General features: G+C 32.9%; 1 protein-coding gene and 1 pseudogene across 1 annotated transcript; one reads left to right on the top strand and one right to left on the bottom strand.

Annotated features, from left to right (window-relative positions):
* Window positions 1-3,529: 3,529 nt before the first annotated feature.
* On the bottom strand, window positions 3,530-8,570 carry LOC110644461 (protein SUPPRESSOR OF QUENCHING 1, chloroplastic-like; annotated as a pseudogene).
* A 2,793-nt stretch (window positions 8,571-11,363) lies between these two features.
* LOC110644446 (solute carrier family 40 member 3, chloroplastic) lies at window positions 11,364-17,335 on the top strand. Its single transcript, XM_021797227.2, has 14 exons — window positions 11,364-12,071; window positions 12,659-12,872; window positions 13,001-13,064; window positions 13,865-13,989; window positions 14,085-14,174; window positions 14,258-14,434; window positions 14,548-14,622; window positions 14,808-14,909; window positions 14,989-15,103; window positions 15,180-15,326; window positions 15,846-15,952; window positions 16,042-16,155; window positions 16,449-16,749; window positions 16,975-17,335. Exons 1-13 carry the CDS (start codon window positions 11,917-11,919, stop codon window positions 16,746-16,748), a joined length of 1,785 nt encoding a protein of 594 aa, XP_021652919.2. The 5' UTR covers window positions 11,364-11,916; the 3' UTR covers window position 16,749; window positions 16,975-17,335.
* Window positions 17,336-18,263: the final 928 nt, after the last annotated feature.

Here is an 18,263-nt window from a genome sequence, read left to right as displayed (position 1 = left end):
TTTGATCAAACAGTTTTAATTTAATAAATAATCTTTAAAATTATAAGATATTAAGTTTAAATTTTAATAGAAGTTATTTATAAAAAATTAAATTTTATTTATTTATGCGCAAATTAATTAATTGAGATCCATTAATTTATTATTGGCAAGAATTCATTTTGGTATATATATATATTTTTTGTCAAAGATAAAGAAACACTCACACAGATGAGTATATTAATATTTTTAATTCAATGGTAAAATATGTAAAGATATTTAAAAGGAAAAAAAAATTAAAGAGCCTCTTAGGAATTGATTTAGCAAGAATTTTTTTTTTCCATCTTCAAAGATATTGTTATAAAAGGAAAATAATTTTCTTATCATATAGCTCACCTAGTTTTCCAGGTTTAAAAGGGGTGAAATATTGAAGGAATTTAGTGAAAAAAAAAAAAACACAATAAAATCAATGTGCTTTAATTTAATAACGCTTGAGTCGTCTTAAAACTTGTGAGGTCTTAAGTTTGAGTTTAATAAGAATCATTTGTAATTTTGTATTAAAGAAAAAAAAAAACAAATGTCCTACCAAATGCATTTTTTGGTTCAATGCATAGAGTGTAGCATCAAGTAGAGTAGGGGTGGCAGTGGTTCAGGTACTCGCGAAAATCATCATATTTGAATTTAAACACGATTAATATATATTCACATAATCAGAATCCATCCCAAACGTAATTATTATTAACAGAATAATATCCAAACAATTTAATTTTATATATTTTAATTAATATTCTATATAAAAAAATATATTAATTTATATTTTAAAAATTTAATAATTCTATAAAATATTTAAATTCTATTTATTTAAAATATAATATATAAAAATATATAAATATTATTAAATATATATATATATTATATTTAATTAATTATTTATATAAATAATTAAAATAATAAATACCCAACATACAAAATTCATATTTCATTTAAATTTATCATAAATATTATTTCTTAAATTTAAACTAATTTTAAACTAATTATATATTATTTAAATTTAATTATATATTATTTAAATTTATCCTATGGCTAGGTTGCCATCCCTAGCTAGGAGGCCAACAGGATTACTAGACAATCAGCCATTCAACCTAAATGTCAAAAGAGCAAGGTTGAAGGGTAGAGTTAACAAAGAAGGCCTTTAATATTAAGATAAGGTTGAGGACTAAAGATGGCAATGATAATACTATATGTCTCTGTGATTTTATTGGTTATAATTAAAAACTTTTTTTAATTTTTTGAATAAAAAAAAAATCTGGAGAGAATCAGATTGAGCCCCATTAGCTATGACATGCCAGAAAGTTTGCCTCCTTGAGTGAGACAGGCTTCAATGTCCTCAAGGAAAGGTCAATATGAAATTTCATGAAATAAATATTGGATCCTGTGTAATTCACTTAGACCAACATTATGGTCTCTCACCAAACTAATAAAATACCATGATATAAGACCCTCTTTTATTTTATTATTTTTTTTTTGTTCAGTCCCATTCCTATTCAGCACTACACTTCTTTTAAGTTATCCTTTGCCATATCCTCTGCAAGATTGTAAGCTGATCTTAACAAAGGCCACTTTGTTTTCTCTCATCATATAGATTTTCAAGAGTTACTCAGCCATTGCCAATCCCATGCATCCTTATCATAAATATTAAATCACCTACTATTATTATTATTACCCTGATAATTTTTCTTTATCGATAGATAAATTATATACACACACGAATCAGTGATAGAAATAAATTACTTTTTAACGGCGGATCATTTGGTAGCAATTGAGTTGTTTTTAAATTCAAAGCTTAACAGCTGGATACAGAGGAGGTTATTAAATTCTGATTTATATAAGACAAAGCAACTTCCACTAGGTTTGCTCCCTATAATGGGATTTTCTAATTAAACAATGCAAACTTGCAATTTATTTATTTATTTATTTTTTTGTCCAGTTTTAAGTAATAAATTTCTTGTTTGAATGATTATTAATTTATAAGTGCTTGAATTTGACAAGCAAACCATCTCTTTTGTTTCATTTGTCACGGATGCGGCCTGCAGGAGGCCGTTCACTCTGCACTAGCTTTCAACCCTCTAATCAATTTGTGCCCTAATTATTTCACATTCCTATTTTCCTAAACTTGAACTCTTGATTTTTCTAATTATTAGGCTTAACCCAAATTATTTCCCATCTTTCTAATGTTTGTTTCAAGAGTGATACTATTTATATTTTTTTTTAAATAAAGAAATAACTTTCATTAAATGGAGGCAGAATATAAATATAAATTTTATAAGGTTACAATTTTGCATTAGAAAATTTAAAATAAATAACTTATAATAGCAATTATTTTGATTTAAAATATTTGATCATACTGACAGAGCATTTAATTTGACCATTCGACAGGAAGCATACTTCATTTGGTAATAAGCTATCAAAATTTTAACTTCACAATCATTCTACGAGTCCGATCCGAAAACCATCAAACTTTGATATCCACATGAAAAAAATAGTTATACTTCCTATAGTTGCACTCTTATCTACATGATAAAATAAAATAATGAGTTTTATTCTTATCAACTAAAAATTATAATCTATGTCATAGTGAATAAATCAATTATTATTTTACATTATAAGTTAAATATTCAATAATTAATAAATAAGAATAATTAAAATACGATTTTGGAAAGATAAACATGAGGTTTGGTGGAACCAACGCATTTTACGCTGTCAACTTGCAGTATAATAATGGGTCTAAAAGCTTGAAATGGGCAAGCAATGGAGTTGATGTCACATGGTATTTGATTACAGAGAGGCTTTTTTAAGGTTGTACCAATTATCTAGTCATGAAATTTCTTTGCTAGGCATGTAGGGGGCTAATCTATCCACCTCCTTCCATTAAAAAAAAATATAAATTAACCATATAATTGACTGCACCGTCATCATTAGGCCAATGAAACACAAGTGCACATGAGTAAGTGCCCTGCTATGCCATCAGATTCCTTTGCTTATGCCAAACACAATAATGATGATCATTATTAATTTAATAAGTATTAAAATGTTTAATTAAGGCCACCTCCACCTATAGGATATCTATTGAAAGTGGCCTTGCACTAACCCACATAATTTGACACCAGGAGAATTGGGATGGCTTCCTCTATCCTGTGTTATTCAGGAGGTCGAGGTGATGAGTTCAGCAACTAAACCCTTCAAAAAGCCACAAAGAATTTAGTGCAAGCTAAAGCTAGCTTGGTATGGTACACAAGAAACTTCAAATGAAGTCACTTGGGTAATCTAAACTTCAATCTTCTGCATATATTGATATTAACACGGTAACGACATGTGTTTATGTAAACATACTTGCAGGCTAGCTTAAACCTTCTCATGCTGGCCATCTGATGCAAGAAAATAGAGTTTTCAATTGACCTTTTCCTTGTCTCCGTGAAACAATACATCAATTTTCTTATTTCATTCAAGCAAATGCAAATTCCTAGAATACAGTATCAGAAAAACAAGTTGCAAATATTCTATGAACAAATAGTTTTATTGCTTTCTCTACACGTTATTTCTCTGCATGATGTAAGATCTATAGTATTTCATTTCAGGAATCAAAATAATTGATCAGTTTGACTTTCTCCTGTCTCCCTGAATTAAGACATGGATGTTTCTTCTCTTCATGCAATAACAAAATAATAATTGTTTGCTGACATGAAGACAAAAATAGTTGAAATTATCATAACCTTAGAACTCACAAGTTGAGATTACTCAGGTTATGCATAAGTAGAAAATTTTGCCTGCTTTGCTTGTTTTTGTACGCAATGCAAATTATCATCATTGCCTCCATGTAATGGTACAATGTGCAGTTTATGTTTGGCTGACATTTTCAACTCTAAAGGTGTACTATTTGCTTCAAATTGTTGCAACTATCTACTCCATCAATTGAACATAGTAGAAAGAGTATAAAAAACATGGACACATTTCAAGTTTCATTATTGTGAAAAATTATTCATTGCATTTGCATATGATGGGAAAGAGAATCACCATTTTCAGCCTCAATGATTCCAGATGGCTCTGAAAGCTGCAGTATATAAATAAGCATTAGATTGATATTTTAGGCAGCCGGACAAAAGCAGTAATAAAAGTGCCAAGAGACATTTCAGCATCTAACAAAAGATATAAGATATAATTATGGTATTGGTAAAATCCAAAGCCTGCAACATTTTATGAGATGCTTTCTAACCTGAGCAGCTAGTGCTTTACCATCCTTGAAACCAGCTTTCCCTGTCCCTGCTATTGTAATAACTCTTTTAGTAGCTGGATCTAGCTTCTTGATCTGAAAATTGAAAACGATAAATTCATGCAATTCAATGGTGCTTGAGTAGTTATTTAGGTCAAAATCCTATCGTTAGACATTTACGAAAGGTAAATATGCATCAAAAGGAAATTGGATTATTTTTATATAATGCAAACCAGAATTTTTCATTAGCTTCATGCATGGAATGCAACCCTATGAAAGATCTTGAATTAATAGATTGCAGATGTTTGACAGTTTTTGTTAATTTCTTGTGAAATTAAATCTTGTATTAATAATCATTTTGAGAGCCTCAATGCAAGAAGTTCATTGAGTAGTTTGACTCAAAACTGGAAAAAAGGCAGAAAGAATCAATAACCTGATTAAGGACCATAAGCATTACAATAAACAAGGCACCACTTTTGAAGATCACCACCTAAAGCATTAACATAATACTTTATTTTGAGTAAAATTTGTAATTCTATCTCTCAGGGGGCAGTATATTGGTTAAAACATACGATTCCAACTTTTGATATTCATATTTTACAAAACAAATTGACTAGTGGCTATTAGGAATCAATAGGGGCCCATTATCCATGTCGGTCATTTTTGTTCATTTCAAAGTCCGCCTTAGTGCCATGTCAGCATGGGCACACATCCTAGATCCATTGGACAATACAAAAGGAACAGAATCAGAAACTTATAAACTAAAATTGATAAGATCTTTGATATTGCCTTGTGATTATAGCTATCTGCTATATATATTTGACCATCCTTTGCACATAATACACCTAACGGATGTTGAAGAAGTACTTCAGACCCTATTCCGTCGTGGTCACCAAACTGCAAAGTTTAGACTTTAAGATTATCGGGCACAAAAGTTTAGATCTAGCTAAGCAATAAACTTTAAGATTCTTCAATAGTGGCTGCCCATGGTGTATATTTGTTTGGAAATTAAAACAAATGGCAATGCACGATGCAAATGGTTTATTACTTTCAGAATGAATTACCTAACAAAAGTTGTCAGGGAAAATTGGATCAGTGCCAGCTAACAGCCCTGATCCCCCTGTTTTCAGATCAAGTGCTCAGATGGAGCTACTTTCACTATCAGTAACATATACCTCCTTCACGAAGTAAAACTATCATTAAAATAGTTGCACATTGAACAATGATTTACAAATGTCATCAGAAGGTATAAGATCTGTCAAAATAATCCAAAATTTTACTGGGAGATGGTGAAATTCCAGAAGTTTGTGCAAATGATGTGGTCTCAGATCTTTTTCACAATGAAACAAGACCATGTCAAAGAATGAAAAATGTCTTAAAAAAATAGAACACTGATTAATAAACTTTTAGAACTGGAGAAACAATGCAAAAGAATAAACTGAGCAAAGTGCAACTACTCAGGAATCCAAAATAAAGTGAAATATGAGGTGCACTGTAACAGTTAAGGTAAACCTATTCAGTATCATATTCATACCTTGATCCATTCAAGTTTCTTTCACAACCATCACCACTGAAAGCTCTAGTAATTTCATCTAGAGTATTGTATCAGATCCACCAAATAGAATATCATCAAGTGAAACATTTCCTATATCATTTCTGACAAGGGATGGACTAGCATTCTTCAGAGTCTCTTCTGACAATGTAGTTTTCACAACTATGCATCTACAAGAAGTACAGAATGCCATAGATTAGCAATCAATTGAATAAAAAAGTGAAACCCATACGAAAAATGCAGTAGATTAGCACAGGGGAAAAGAAATCTAATGTGTCTCCTGTGTTGAGACAATCTTGAAATCCATTTCCACACTTAATCACTAAAGATGTCCTAATGAAACCAAATACATGTGTTATTGGAAATTCATCTCATCTGTGCAGCTTGTACACCAGCTAGTGCATCTTCAATAACAATACATACACCGCAAAAATCAGCAAAACATTTTAATTAAGATGAAAAGAAACCAAACACAGGTAAAACTCAACCGACTTAGAGAAATTCTATGAAATTATATTAAAAAAAATGAAATTCAGCTGACAAAATTCACTAGCTTTATGGCCACAAGATGATGGAGAAAATCTCTTCCCCAGGGCAAAGTAAAGTTAAAAGACCACACATTAACCACATAAAGAAGCAGTCCAATGCATAAGCTTATGTTGACAATTTTCAGTTTTTGTAATACATTCAAAAAACATTTTCAATGACTAAAATAAGTTGTTTCTCAGTATTCTCTCAAAATATGTCTCTGTCATGAATCATGTACTTTATCGCAATTTTTATGAATTAACTTACAAAAAAAGAAATAGAAAATAGAAAATTGCTTCAACTGCTTTCATAATTTTAATGATTTAAAATAATATTTAAGTCAAAATTTATAGCAACTTAATGAGAGAATAAAATTGCAAACACAATAGTATACCTCACTAGTGGGCACATTCAAGATCTTAGATGCGGCCAAGAAAATGTCAGGAGCTGGTTTCAAATTTTCTAAAGCATCTGCTAACACAGTAGCATCGAACCTGATAAAAGAAGTCTAACAAAATAATAACAATAGAAATACTCCAATGCTAGCATGGTGAAAGATACAATCATCTCTCAAATATTTGGAATTAATTAAGGGTTAGACCCGTGGTGTCTAGACTAAAATGAGGCAGACCATACTCATGCAAAACACCCTAATATCACCAAGCCTCACACTCTCAAGTCTGCTCAACTTGACTGTATTCTGACCAACATTTTATGTGCAAACCAGCACACAAAAATTTTCCAATTATCTACATGTGCAGCATGGATGCCCAAGTATAAACCTCTTAAGGTTCAGAAATTCTTGTAAATATCAAACTTATTATATTGGATTCAACTTGAATCTAACTGCAAAAGCGTTAACACATTGTTTTTTATAAAAAAAAAAAAAAAAAAAAAAAAGAAATTTATAGAGGCAGGTTCTTCATGTAATCCACAATTTCTCTATAAAATTGACAATAGTTTGACAAATAGAAAACATGTAAATTCAATGGTGATATGAACGTTGGATGCCCAGGGAACATCATGCTGTGACTGGAATATATTCTAGAAAAGTTTCTGCCTGAAACTAAAAAAGATTTAACAGAGGAATTAAGTCATGTTTCTGTAAATTTTCTTTGTTTTTTTCTCTCTCTTCACCCCCCCTCCCCCTTCCTTTTTGGTTAGAGGGTCAAAATGAAGAAATTTGCATTAAGATAAGCCACAAGGAGCCATTACACAGATATCTTATGAACCTCAGAAGCCTAAATCATGATTAGATTATCTTATATTGACAATGGCAGCCCAGCAGCTGCCAAATTTGCATTAACTTTGATACGATCAGCACTAGATGCAACAGCAACTTTGAGAGCTTTCTCTTTGCACAGAGTACATCACTATTATATTATTAACGACTTCATGTAGTCTCACTGATTGAGAAAATTTTCAAACCAATTGGTTGTATTACCTGAGTAACGAGTTCAAGGGCACCTGGGAATCCTATGCCAGAATTTGGTTTTGCATTCTGCAAGATGTGAAAAGACATTAAGCATATTGATAAATGGAGGTTGCATTAGAAATATGGAAATTTTTTATTAAATTCACCTTTTCTAGATATATTTCAAAAAACCTCTTTTTTGCTGCTTCAGGACTGAATCCCTTGACTCCATTAACATTAGCCACACCTCCTAAGAAGTTTGCTTCACCTAATACGTTAATCAAATTGGAGGGCAAAACAAAATCATTCCATCAAATTCAATTATTAGTCACAATATTAACACGAAAAGAAAATTCAAATAGAATGACCATTTACCTGTGCCCATGAATGGCACAAAATCCTCCACCGTTACTTCCAACTCCCATCACAGCGAAAACATCCACGGCTGCCATTCTAGAAGGTTCTTCACTGTTGCATAACACTCCATCCATATCAAAAGGCACTGCAGAGACCTTCCCCCATTGACTTCCTGCTACTTCAGGAATATTCTCCTTCTGCTCCACCTTCACACATGCCTCTACCACCATTCTTCGCGTAAAAGCTACGCTTCTTGGTCTCCATTGGAAGAGATGAGCTGAACTTGAGATGGGTTTTGGTCCCTTTTGGACTGAATGTGAAAAAGAAGAAGATAGATGCGGGGCGCTACAAAGAAAAGGGAGGCGAACGGCGATGGCAGCTTCATGGCCATGGGGCATGGGCTTTGGGTTTTGTTTGTGGTTAAACTGATTGGCGGGCAGGGACGTCCAATCATATGGAGTTACCACAAGGACAATTTTGCCCTCAATTGTTTCCATAGTAATTGCCAGTTTTGGGTTGGCTTATTTGTCAGGGAAATGGGCTCTAGGACACAAGGCATTCAATAACTTAGTACTTTATCCACTTTCTGAAATTTTTTTATAATTAATTTTTATTAATATTTAAATTCGAGAAATTAAATTTTTACCTATTTTAATATTATTATTTAAAATTTATTGATTTTTACTATTTCTTATTATGTCTAAATTTTAAACTTTTATTATTAGGCTAATTTAGGGATTTGCTTGGATTGCAGGCCCAAAATCAGCCCAATGACTCTAAAGCCAATATGGTGGGCTTGAAAAGCCCAAATGTTTGATACTGTAACTCTAAAGCAGGGAACAGGAAAGGGATAACCAAACTTTGTGTGCCTTGGCAAAGAAAAATACTCTCAAATGGGTATATGTGCAAATCATGAAGTGTAATGAGTTTCAGGGAGATTCCATCGTAATTAATAGTTATAATAAAACTGTTGTATATACAATAATTTCACTAGCAACGGCCAAGTTTTACCTCCAAGCTTACCCATTATAGTTCTTCATGATCTTATTATTGCAATTCATTTTTTTTCCCCAAAATGAAGATTATCATCCACATGACTTGCTACAAAGTGACCTAATGGTTCTGTCATCTACCAATAACCATACTAATGCTATAGGACATAGTGTAGAACTGTTTGTTTGCAGTAGCACTTACTTGTTGGACCCAATAATGCCAACATAATGAACCTTCAAAATAAACAAAATGGAGTAACTATGAATGTGAATCTAATTGGTAGGCTGTTTATTATCTTCATTATTAATCATGATTTTATTTTTTTTATTTGAACATATATATATATAGATATTTTATTTTTAATCCCTAGTTTCAGTGTAAATGATTTATAGTTAATTATTAGGAAAATTTATTTAATTTAATTAAGTAATCTTACATCATTATTACTACTTTTTTAATGTTAGAATACTAAGTGTATTTTTTGGAGTTTGGACAACCTCTCTAATATTTAAGTCAAATCAATAATTGGAACTAAATAGAATATATAATTAATTAGAGAGGATAACATATTTGATTATGGAGGTTTGAACTTCTTATATAGACAGACCTGTTTGAATGAGTAATTATAATAAAGTCATATCTGCAATGGATAATGTTTAAATTTTGGAGTGCTATTGTATCATTTTTTTTGTATTTAATTTTCACCCTTACATATCCAAAATTGTTTGTATATGGTGGCCACTTTCAAGCACACCTGTAATAAATGGCCCCCCAGGCCAAAAAAATTGTGATTACTCCCCTAAATTAGTCCTGTACCTATCCCACTAATAATGATTAAGCAAATTAAATGTTTTCTCTTATAAATTTGCTTCCTTGGAGCAATATTAATTATCAATGTTTGCTTTGGGGAAGGAAGATAAGGTTAAGGCATGTCAAGAGACATTGTTTAATTAATTTAGTTTCAAGTGCATTCATAAATTATTATTTTTAATCTCACAACCTCCAAGTTCTTACATGACATAATTGAAAAGTGCAGGTTAATTAATCATGAAGAAAGTGATTGCAATTCTATTTGTTCTTGGATTGGCATTATTGCATCTTGAAGTTGATGCTAGAAGGCAGGTTTTTTTTTTTTTATGCAAATTAAAACACAAAAGTTTGCTCAATCAGCTTCAATCCAATGCTCCAGGGCGGAAATTGGATGTTGCTAGCAATCCGGCTGCAAGTGATATCAAGCCAAATGATGAACATGGAAAATCAAGCACTTATGGAAATCCTGTGACAGGTTCAGTACCAGAAGTTGAAGCAGATAATGATAATAGAATCAGCAGCACTTCTACTAGCAGCAGCAACAATGCTAGTGATGATGAGACAAACAGCAGTTATGGGATTTATGGCAATCCTTCTGGATCATCAACAGATACTCATCATGTTTATACAAACGACTGCAATCCTAAGAAAGGTTGTTGATCGATTACAATTGGCCGCTCTGTAAATATGTAGCAGAAACAAAAAAGTGCGGAAGTGCACTAAGAAGTGTACTTCATAGTCCATTGCTGTTAAGTAATTTTGCAGTATTGAAAATGTATGTGTTGCTGTGTGTTTAATAAGTTATGGTTGTATTGCCTCTAGGCTTGTTTGCATTTATGCTAAACAGTATAATTAAATAAAAGCATGACTAGTGGGCAGAATCTTAGGTAGAACCAATGATAGTTCAATACAAGGTAAGAACTTCAAATAAGCAATCAAATTAAAAAGAAAAGAAAAGTTCACTTTGCATTATCTAACAGCTGAATTTATCTGTTTTGCAGAATACTAGCAGCCGTGTGTCTCCCTATAGCAGAACCTTGACTCTTCACTCTGCAGCAAATGTCCATTTATAATATGATTTTTTGACTGCTAGTTATAGCACAACCTTGCATCACATTAATTACTTCCAATGCCTAGCTTATAATATCCTCCTTTGATATAACCATCAATCATTGCACTCCAAGATATCGCATCCATTTCATTCACCCATATCATCAAACAACTCTCATGCTTCTTTATATACAAAGATAATTAATAATTAAAAATTAAAATATATATTTATATACTATTGTATCATCATAAAATAATTTTATTGATTTAATTTGATAGACTAAATTTACCTCAATTTTTTTTTTAAATAGAAAATATGTAAGCGGTAGATAAGTAGTTTCCATAAAAGTATTGCCCTTTTTTCTAATTTGTGGAAAGAAAGTGATTGTCTTTCAAAGAAAGGTAACAAAATAACATTTCTAGGCAAATTTTTTTGTCCAAATAAAATAACAAACGCACAGAAAGAGCTCATTGAAATTAGATATGCATGCCTTGTTTCCAAGCTATTTGTAGAAATTTACAGAGAAGCATGGCAATGTCTAATTGGTGCACCTAGCCCGCCAGTGGCCCACAATTTTTCTGGGTAAAATGGCCTAATGACTCATCAAATCTAATAGCCACACAAAAGGTGCTACTCCCACTTGAAGTGTCCGCCCACCGGCGGACTACCATAACTCACTGATACCTCCACTGCTTGGATAAACCTCTCCAATCACCAGATTTCGGAATCCTCCACCCAACTCAAAATTGAACTGACCCAGATAGGAAAAACAGTTTCGTGTTTGTAAATTCATCATCTAACTAGTGATACCATCTCTAATGAATTCTAGCCCACAAGAGTTAGGCCAAACGATACTTTAGTCTTCCCTTTCTTGGAGGCTGCATGAGTTGTCAGGAATTCTATACCAATTCGTTTATCTTCAAGTTTGGGTACTTGAAGTTGTTGAATTTAAAGCAGTTGAAACTAGTATGGCTATGGTCTCAGTTTCACACGCTCTCTCTTTCAATTCCAATTTCATCTCGATTCGGCGAGCGACTTTATCGGCACCGCATGCATCTAGAATTCGCTATCGCCTCGCTACTCGCCGACGGATGAATTTCAATTCTGCTTCTTCTCCATGCAGGTATTTTGCTTGCTTATGCAGTTTCTGGGTTTGTGTTTTGGGGGTGCTTGGTTTTGGAGGAAGTGAAGGAAAACAGAATTTTTTTTTTTTTTTTTGAATTGTGGGGAAATTAATGGTCTTTGTGGCCATTACGTAATTGGGTGTTCCATAATTATTTAGCTTTGTTTGTTGTTTCTCTTTAATCTAAAAAGATAGGAACGTTGTTGTGTTCTGTTTCATTGCTGAGAAAGGTAAAGAAAATTTGACTATTAAAGACTAATCTTGTACATTATACCTTTGAGTTTAGCTGAGGTGGTTGGTTACTTTCTGGAACCGGAAAAACTTCATGTGTGCGTACGCGTGTGCGTGCGTGTGTGTGTGTGTGTGTGTGTGTGTGTAGAGAGGGAGGGAGGGGGGTTCAGTAGGTTCAAAAATAAATAAATTTTGAACACAACAATTCATTTTCATGGATGCATAGAGTTAATTCACAAAGTGGGTGTTACATGAATAAATGCATGAGCAGTAACATGTCAATAATTTTCTGATAATTATGTGGCAACTAACTTTCTACTCTTTTTTTGGGGTTTGTTCTTCTTGTTTCAATACAGGTTCTGCAATTTAAATTCAAGGTGCTTAATTACAAATTCTGAGTTACAATGCAGCCTTGTTGTCTCTAATGATGAGGTCCCACAAGATGTTTCAGGAATTGAGCCTGATTGTTCGGCCCCTATTGTTCATATTAAAGCTGATATCCTAGAGGCTGAACCTCTGAGTTTGCTAGCTGATGCAACTTACGCGGACAGTCTTTTGACAGCATTGCCGGTGTGTTCTATCTTATCTGTTACTTACAGCATTACCATTGTGTTCCTTAATATTTGAAAGTCCTCTCAACTTGTCATTATGTGGTAACAAATTGCAATTCTTTTGTTGTTCGGTTGTTGGCTTCTTAGGTTTTATCGGAGGAGGAGCAAAATGCACTTGCTGCAACTCCAGCCCATCCAGTTGGATTATATGGTAAGGCTGTTTTACTTGAGTCTAATTAATCTTTAGTATTAGCTTGAACTACATGAACTCTTTTCAGAGTCAAGCAGATGATTTAGTATGTAGCTTAATCATTTTAGTATCACAAAGTTTCTCTTAAGTGCAAGTTGTTTGTTTTGAAATTCTGACATGGAAGTCCTCCATAGGGAATTGGAGGTCAAAAGTTTTTAGTATTTTAGGTTGCAAATCAAGTTAACGTGATAATTCCATATTTAACAAGAATATACCTCTTACGATCATGGGTTTTAATCAACTTTATTGTGTCATTTAGAGAGAGTTTATTGGATGCTTGGAGGGTGTATTGTTCCTGAGCTAAGAAAGTCTCTTATGTTGTTTGATGAGCTCACTTGCCTGTAACATAATTGTTTTAGTTTTCTTGCCTAGTAGCTTTTTGGTTCATCGCATCTCTAGAAATTCATACAATTTTTTTTTTTTTTTTTTTTTTTGGTATGTTAGACTAGTATATTTTCACTGATGATGTTTGTTTGTTGCATTAAGTGGAGTTATTTCTTTTGATGTGTGGCATCCATTTTGATTTAGACCAATATCTACTTTATTTGCCTAAACTTGCAGCTTTCTACATTAAAAAGTGTCCCAACTAGTCTGGTTTAATTATGCTTTTGCATTGCTTTTGAGTTTTGACTTTTCCTGAAAATCGATTCTTGCTTAATAATGTCTTGATCTACCAATCAGCATATGATATAACTTGGTTTATTGAAAAAGTTATGTTAGATCCTGTATACTTCCTAACATGAAGGACATGTATGTTACAGCCTTTTATGCTAGTTGCCTGGCTGGAAATTTAGTGGAACAACTATGGAATTTTGCTTGGCCTTCTGCTATAGCATTGATTCATCCTAGCCTCCTACCAGTGGCAGTCATGGGTTTCTTCACCAAGGTTGGGATTTGTCCAATATGTTATATTGAGCCTATACATTTAAAGGTAGGATGTTATTATTATTTTTTTTTTTTGACAAGTTCTGTGTTGCACAGCTTGCAATAATTGTTGGAGGTCCTTTGGTTGGCAAACTTCTGGATCATTCTCCCAGAATACCTTCTTCTATTGCTCTAAATGTAGTCCAGGTAACTTTTGTTGCTTTATATATTGTAGTTGGATGGAGACTATATATTTTCTGATTTTTTCTTCGTCCTTCTGCTTGCCTCAGGTAGCTGCTCAGTTGTTATCTGCAACTATGATTATTCATGCACATACTGTTTCTCCCACTTCTGCATCATCCATTCTTCTCTGTCCATGGTTTCTTGTACTTGTTTTAGCGGGGGCTATTGAGAGGCTATGTGGAGTAGCATTGGGAGTAGCTATGGAGCGGGATTGGGTTGTGCTGGTAGTCCTCTCTGTGTTTCCATTGTTGCTTCATATATTTATTGTTTCCTTTCTCTGTTTTCTTGGAAAGTTTAGCACACTGCACACTCTAACGTAATGTTCTCATTTTTTCAGTTAGCAGGAATAAATAGGCCAATTGCACTTGCACAAGCAAATGCTGTTCTTAATCGAATTGATCTTCTGTGTGAGGTATTCACTAAATTCATGATCTCATGAATTTTCCTTTTGTCATTATATAAGCAATACCATATGTAATTTCTCATTTCCATCTAGCGAGGAACATATATTTTGTAAATGTTGTAGCAATCCCATATTGTCTTTGCTATTTACTATATTAGATTAGTGCATGAAATGAGTTCAATCTCTAATTACAGATAGCTGGAGCATCCTTATTTGGCATTCTTCTCTCCAAATATGATCCTGTGACCTGCTTGAAGTTTGCTACTGGTCTAATGATATGGTCATTGCCCATTATGGTAATCACTTTTCTGGTATCTTACATGGATAAATAATAGGTTCTGCCTTTGTTTCTAACTTTCAATATCATTTTTCCAGATTGGTCTCGCCTTGTTGACCAACAAGCTATCTACTGGGGTGCTTGACCACACCAGATTTTCTCAGACGTGTTGCAGAGAGTCGACTGGAGCAGCTGTGGATGATAACAGCATAGGTAAAAGTTAGAAGAAAATATTATTCTTAATGGGTTGAAATATCTCCCTATAATTACTTTTTCTTTGGATAAGCAGTGGATAGAGGTCTGGAAACTATCAAACTTGGGTGGAAGGAATATATGCACCAGCCAGTTCTTCCTGCAAGCCTTGCCTATGTTCTCCTATGCTTCAATGTTGTTCTTGCTCCAGGCGGTTTGATGACAGCATTTTTAACACAGCGTGGTACTTTTGAAACCGCTTTTCCAATTATTATGTATTTTTGTATTGATCTTTGATTGTGAAAAAAAAAAAAAAAAGAACCAAGTTTCTGTATCTGGCTTCAAGTTTGAAGCTGTCAGCCCATATTATGAACTGTAACACTACAATTAGCATTTGGAGGATATACTAAGAGTATAACTACTTGTAAACTTTAATTTTTAAAAAATTATCAGTAACTTTCAACTTCTCTGTGCAACGATACATGCATATATTCTGTGATTGTGTCAAGCGCTGGATTTGTTGTTTCTTATTGAAGATGTCCTTTTGGAGTTAATCATTTCACTGTTTTGATATGCCAGCTGATGGGAAAAAAAATAAATGATTTTCAACATGCTCTAACATGATAACATCTTCCCTTTCATTTTACAGTTCTATTGATAGAGGTTTTATAATTGTCTATGAGCTTTGATTTAGTAATAATTTTTCTCAGATTTCATTTAATTCCTTGCTAATTGCTATAAATTTTATGTAATCTTTTAACAGGAGTAAATCCATCTGTCATTGGCGGGTTTAGCGGGTTATGTGCTTTCATGGGTGTTCTGGCAACATTCTTATCAGCAACATTGGTCAAGCGATTGGGCATTTTGAAGGTTGTTTTTTCGCTTCTTGTGCTTGTTATGGCTCTATTAAAAATCATGATTCTACATCTTCTTCATATATTTTGGTTCCCTTTGGACAGGCTGGAGCAGCTGGTTTGGTATTTCAGGCTTCACTTCTTACCTTAGCTGTCGTTATTTATTGGAGTGGATCTCTTTCCCATCAGAGCCCACTTCTCTTTTTCTTGGGATTGATTGTAAGGATCACTTTTTGTTTCTTATTACATATACAGACTGGAAAATTGATTTATGGGAAATCTTAGTATATGTGCTTTGGTACTTTGCAAAATAATATTTTAGTTTGAAACTTATTAAATAAACATGACCAAAATTATTGATCCACTGTCCGTGCTTTTGAGAGTTGCTATATCAGGACCATTGTATCAATGTCAAAATATAGCACATTTATCTGTGTACACTGTTGCTCCTCTTCTACCATCTTGTAATAAATTTGGAACTCCAAAGACAATTGACCAAACTCTACGTGCAGGTTTTATCAAGGTTGGGACACATGTCATATGATGTTGTTGGGGCACAGATTCTCCAAGCGGGGATCCCATCATCTAAAGCAAATCTTATCGGGGCAACAGAGATTTCAGTGGCGAGTTTGGCGGAGTCATTAATGTTGGGAGTTGCAATAATTGCAAATGACATTTCACATTTTGGATTTTTGGCAATGCTGTCACTTTTATCAGTGGTTGGGGCAGCATGGATGTTTTGCGGATGGTTGATGAATCCAACAGATGAACAAAGAAGTCTTTTTTCTTTGAGCCTAGGTTATAATTTTTAGTGTAAGTAATTGCATTTTTGCCTTTTCGGACATACCAAGTCTAAATTGATTGCCTTGGAGGAATCTCTTCACTATTGTGAACTTTCTCCAATAGAAATAATAGTAGATATACTTAGTTACACTAAGAACCTTTCTAGATAGGCATTTCTTCAGTAGTCAGGGAATGCATTTTTCCCTTATAGATATACTTACAAACCTTTGTATATTTTTTTTGCATTGTCAACAGTTTCCGATTGGAGGGAACGAAGAGCGAGGCCTTTTAACCATAACAGGAGCCAAGCAAGTTATAGACATATCAGAATACATGTTCCAGAATCTGCATGTAGATAGCTACAGGAAGCGTGAGGTACATCATCTATAGTCACTTATTGGTCAGAGTTTCTATAATTGCACGGCTTAGTTGTAAAAGTATGTCCCTTCCCTTTGTATCAAACTGGACCATGTATAGTGGTGAGATCGTTGAAAGCAGTTTCACTCCCACTAATACTGTAAAACCATTTGAAACAAATTTGTAAAGCATTTGATTTATTCAATTCTTTGAGCACCAATTAAATTGGGCTAGCGTCATAGTTGGATCCCTTTAAGAATGTTGGACCTGTCTTCTTGCTCACTCCTGTGCCATTGCCGTTGGGTTATTCTTCAGGTTCATTCTCATTTTTAATGAGAAAAGAGAGTTAAAATTATGAAATGATGGTGTATGGTAATATTCAAGTGTTTTATATGATTGATTGTGGTGTGGAAATGAATTGAAATTTTATTTTATTATGTGGGAATCTTGCACAGTATTCACGCTGGCCCTTTCATTTTCCAAGAACACATCTTCTCAACTCTTACAGTATTACCATTATAAATTAAAATAAATAAAAGAAAGGAAAAGAGTTCGATTTGAAGTTACAGGGGCCAATTGGATTTGATTAAAGAGGGAGGGGCATGAGCTTAGACCATGGGTGAGTTCCATGAGATTATTATATTATATCCGCCAATCATGATAAGTCTCATTATAATTAATTATTATAATATTTTATCATAATTAATTATTAAATATATTATACAACGGTTGCCCTGTGACTTAATAAATTTTCATTTCCTAGAGTCATGAGGTAAGGGAGAAAGGGATGGTAAAGGGTGAGTATAGCGGTAATCAGAATATTTTATTATTTTTTTTATCTATAAAAACGGTTAAATATGAGAAACTATATGAAATGACTATTTAATTAATAAAGTAAAATTTTAAAAATGTAAAATGATTTTTCTAACTAATGTAATATTATACCTGTTAAAATTTATTAAATATGTTTATTTATTATTAAAAAGTAATATAATTTAAAATTTATGTACAGTAATTAAAAAATTAATTAAATTATTTAAATTATAATAAAATTCTTCTTAATTTGATTAAATTATTAAAAAAAGAAAAAAGCGAGAGAAAAGTTAAGTGATAAGATGAATAAAAAATTATAAAAATATTAATTATTGTGTTTAATAAAAAATTATAAAAATATTAATTATCGTGTT

This window comes from Hevea brasiliensis, chromosome 5 (genome assembly GCF_030052815.1).
Source record: "Hevea brasiliensis isolate MT/VB/25A 57/8 chromosome 5, ASM3005281v1, whole genome shotgun sequence".
In the NCBI taxonomy this organism is placed as follows: domain Eukaryota; kingdom Viridiplantae; phylum Streptophyta; class Magnoliopsida; order Malpighiales; family Euphorbiaceae; genus Hevea; species Hevea brasiliensis.
Note: the sequence above shows the minus strand (reverse complement) of the source record. Positions and strands in the feature narration are given on the sequence as shown.

Coding starts and splice junctions, on each gene's coding strand:
- LOC110644446 (XM_021797227.2), top strand. CDS start 11,917: ATGGCTATGGTCTCAGTTTCACACGCTCTCTCTTTCAATTCCAATTTC. Junction 14,175..14,257: donor TTGCTCTAAATGTAGTCCAG/GTAACTTTTGTT, acceptor TGCTTGCCTCAG/GTAGCTGCTCAGTTGTTATC. Junction 15,953..16,041: donor AGCGATTGGGCATTTTGAAG/GTTGTTTTTTCG, acceptor CCCTTTGGACAG/GCTGGAGCAGCTGGTTTGGT.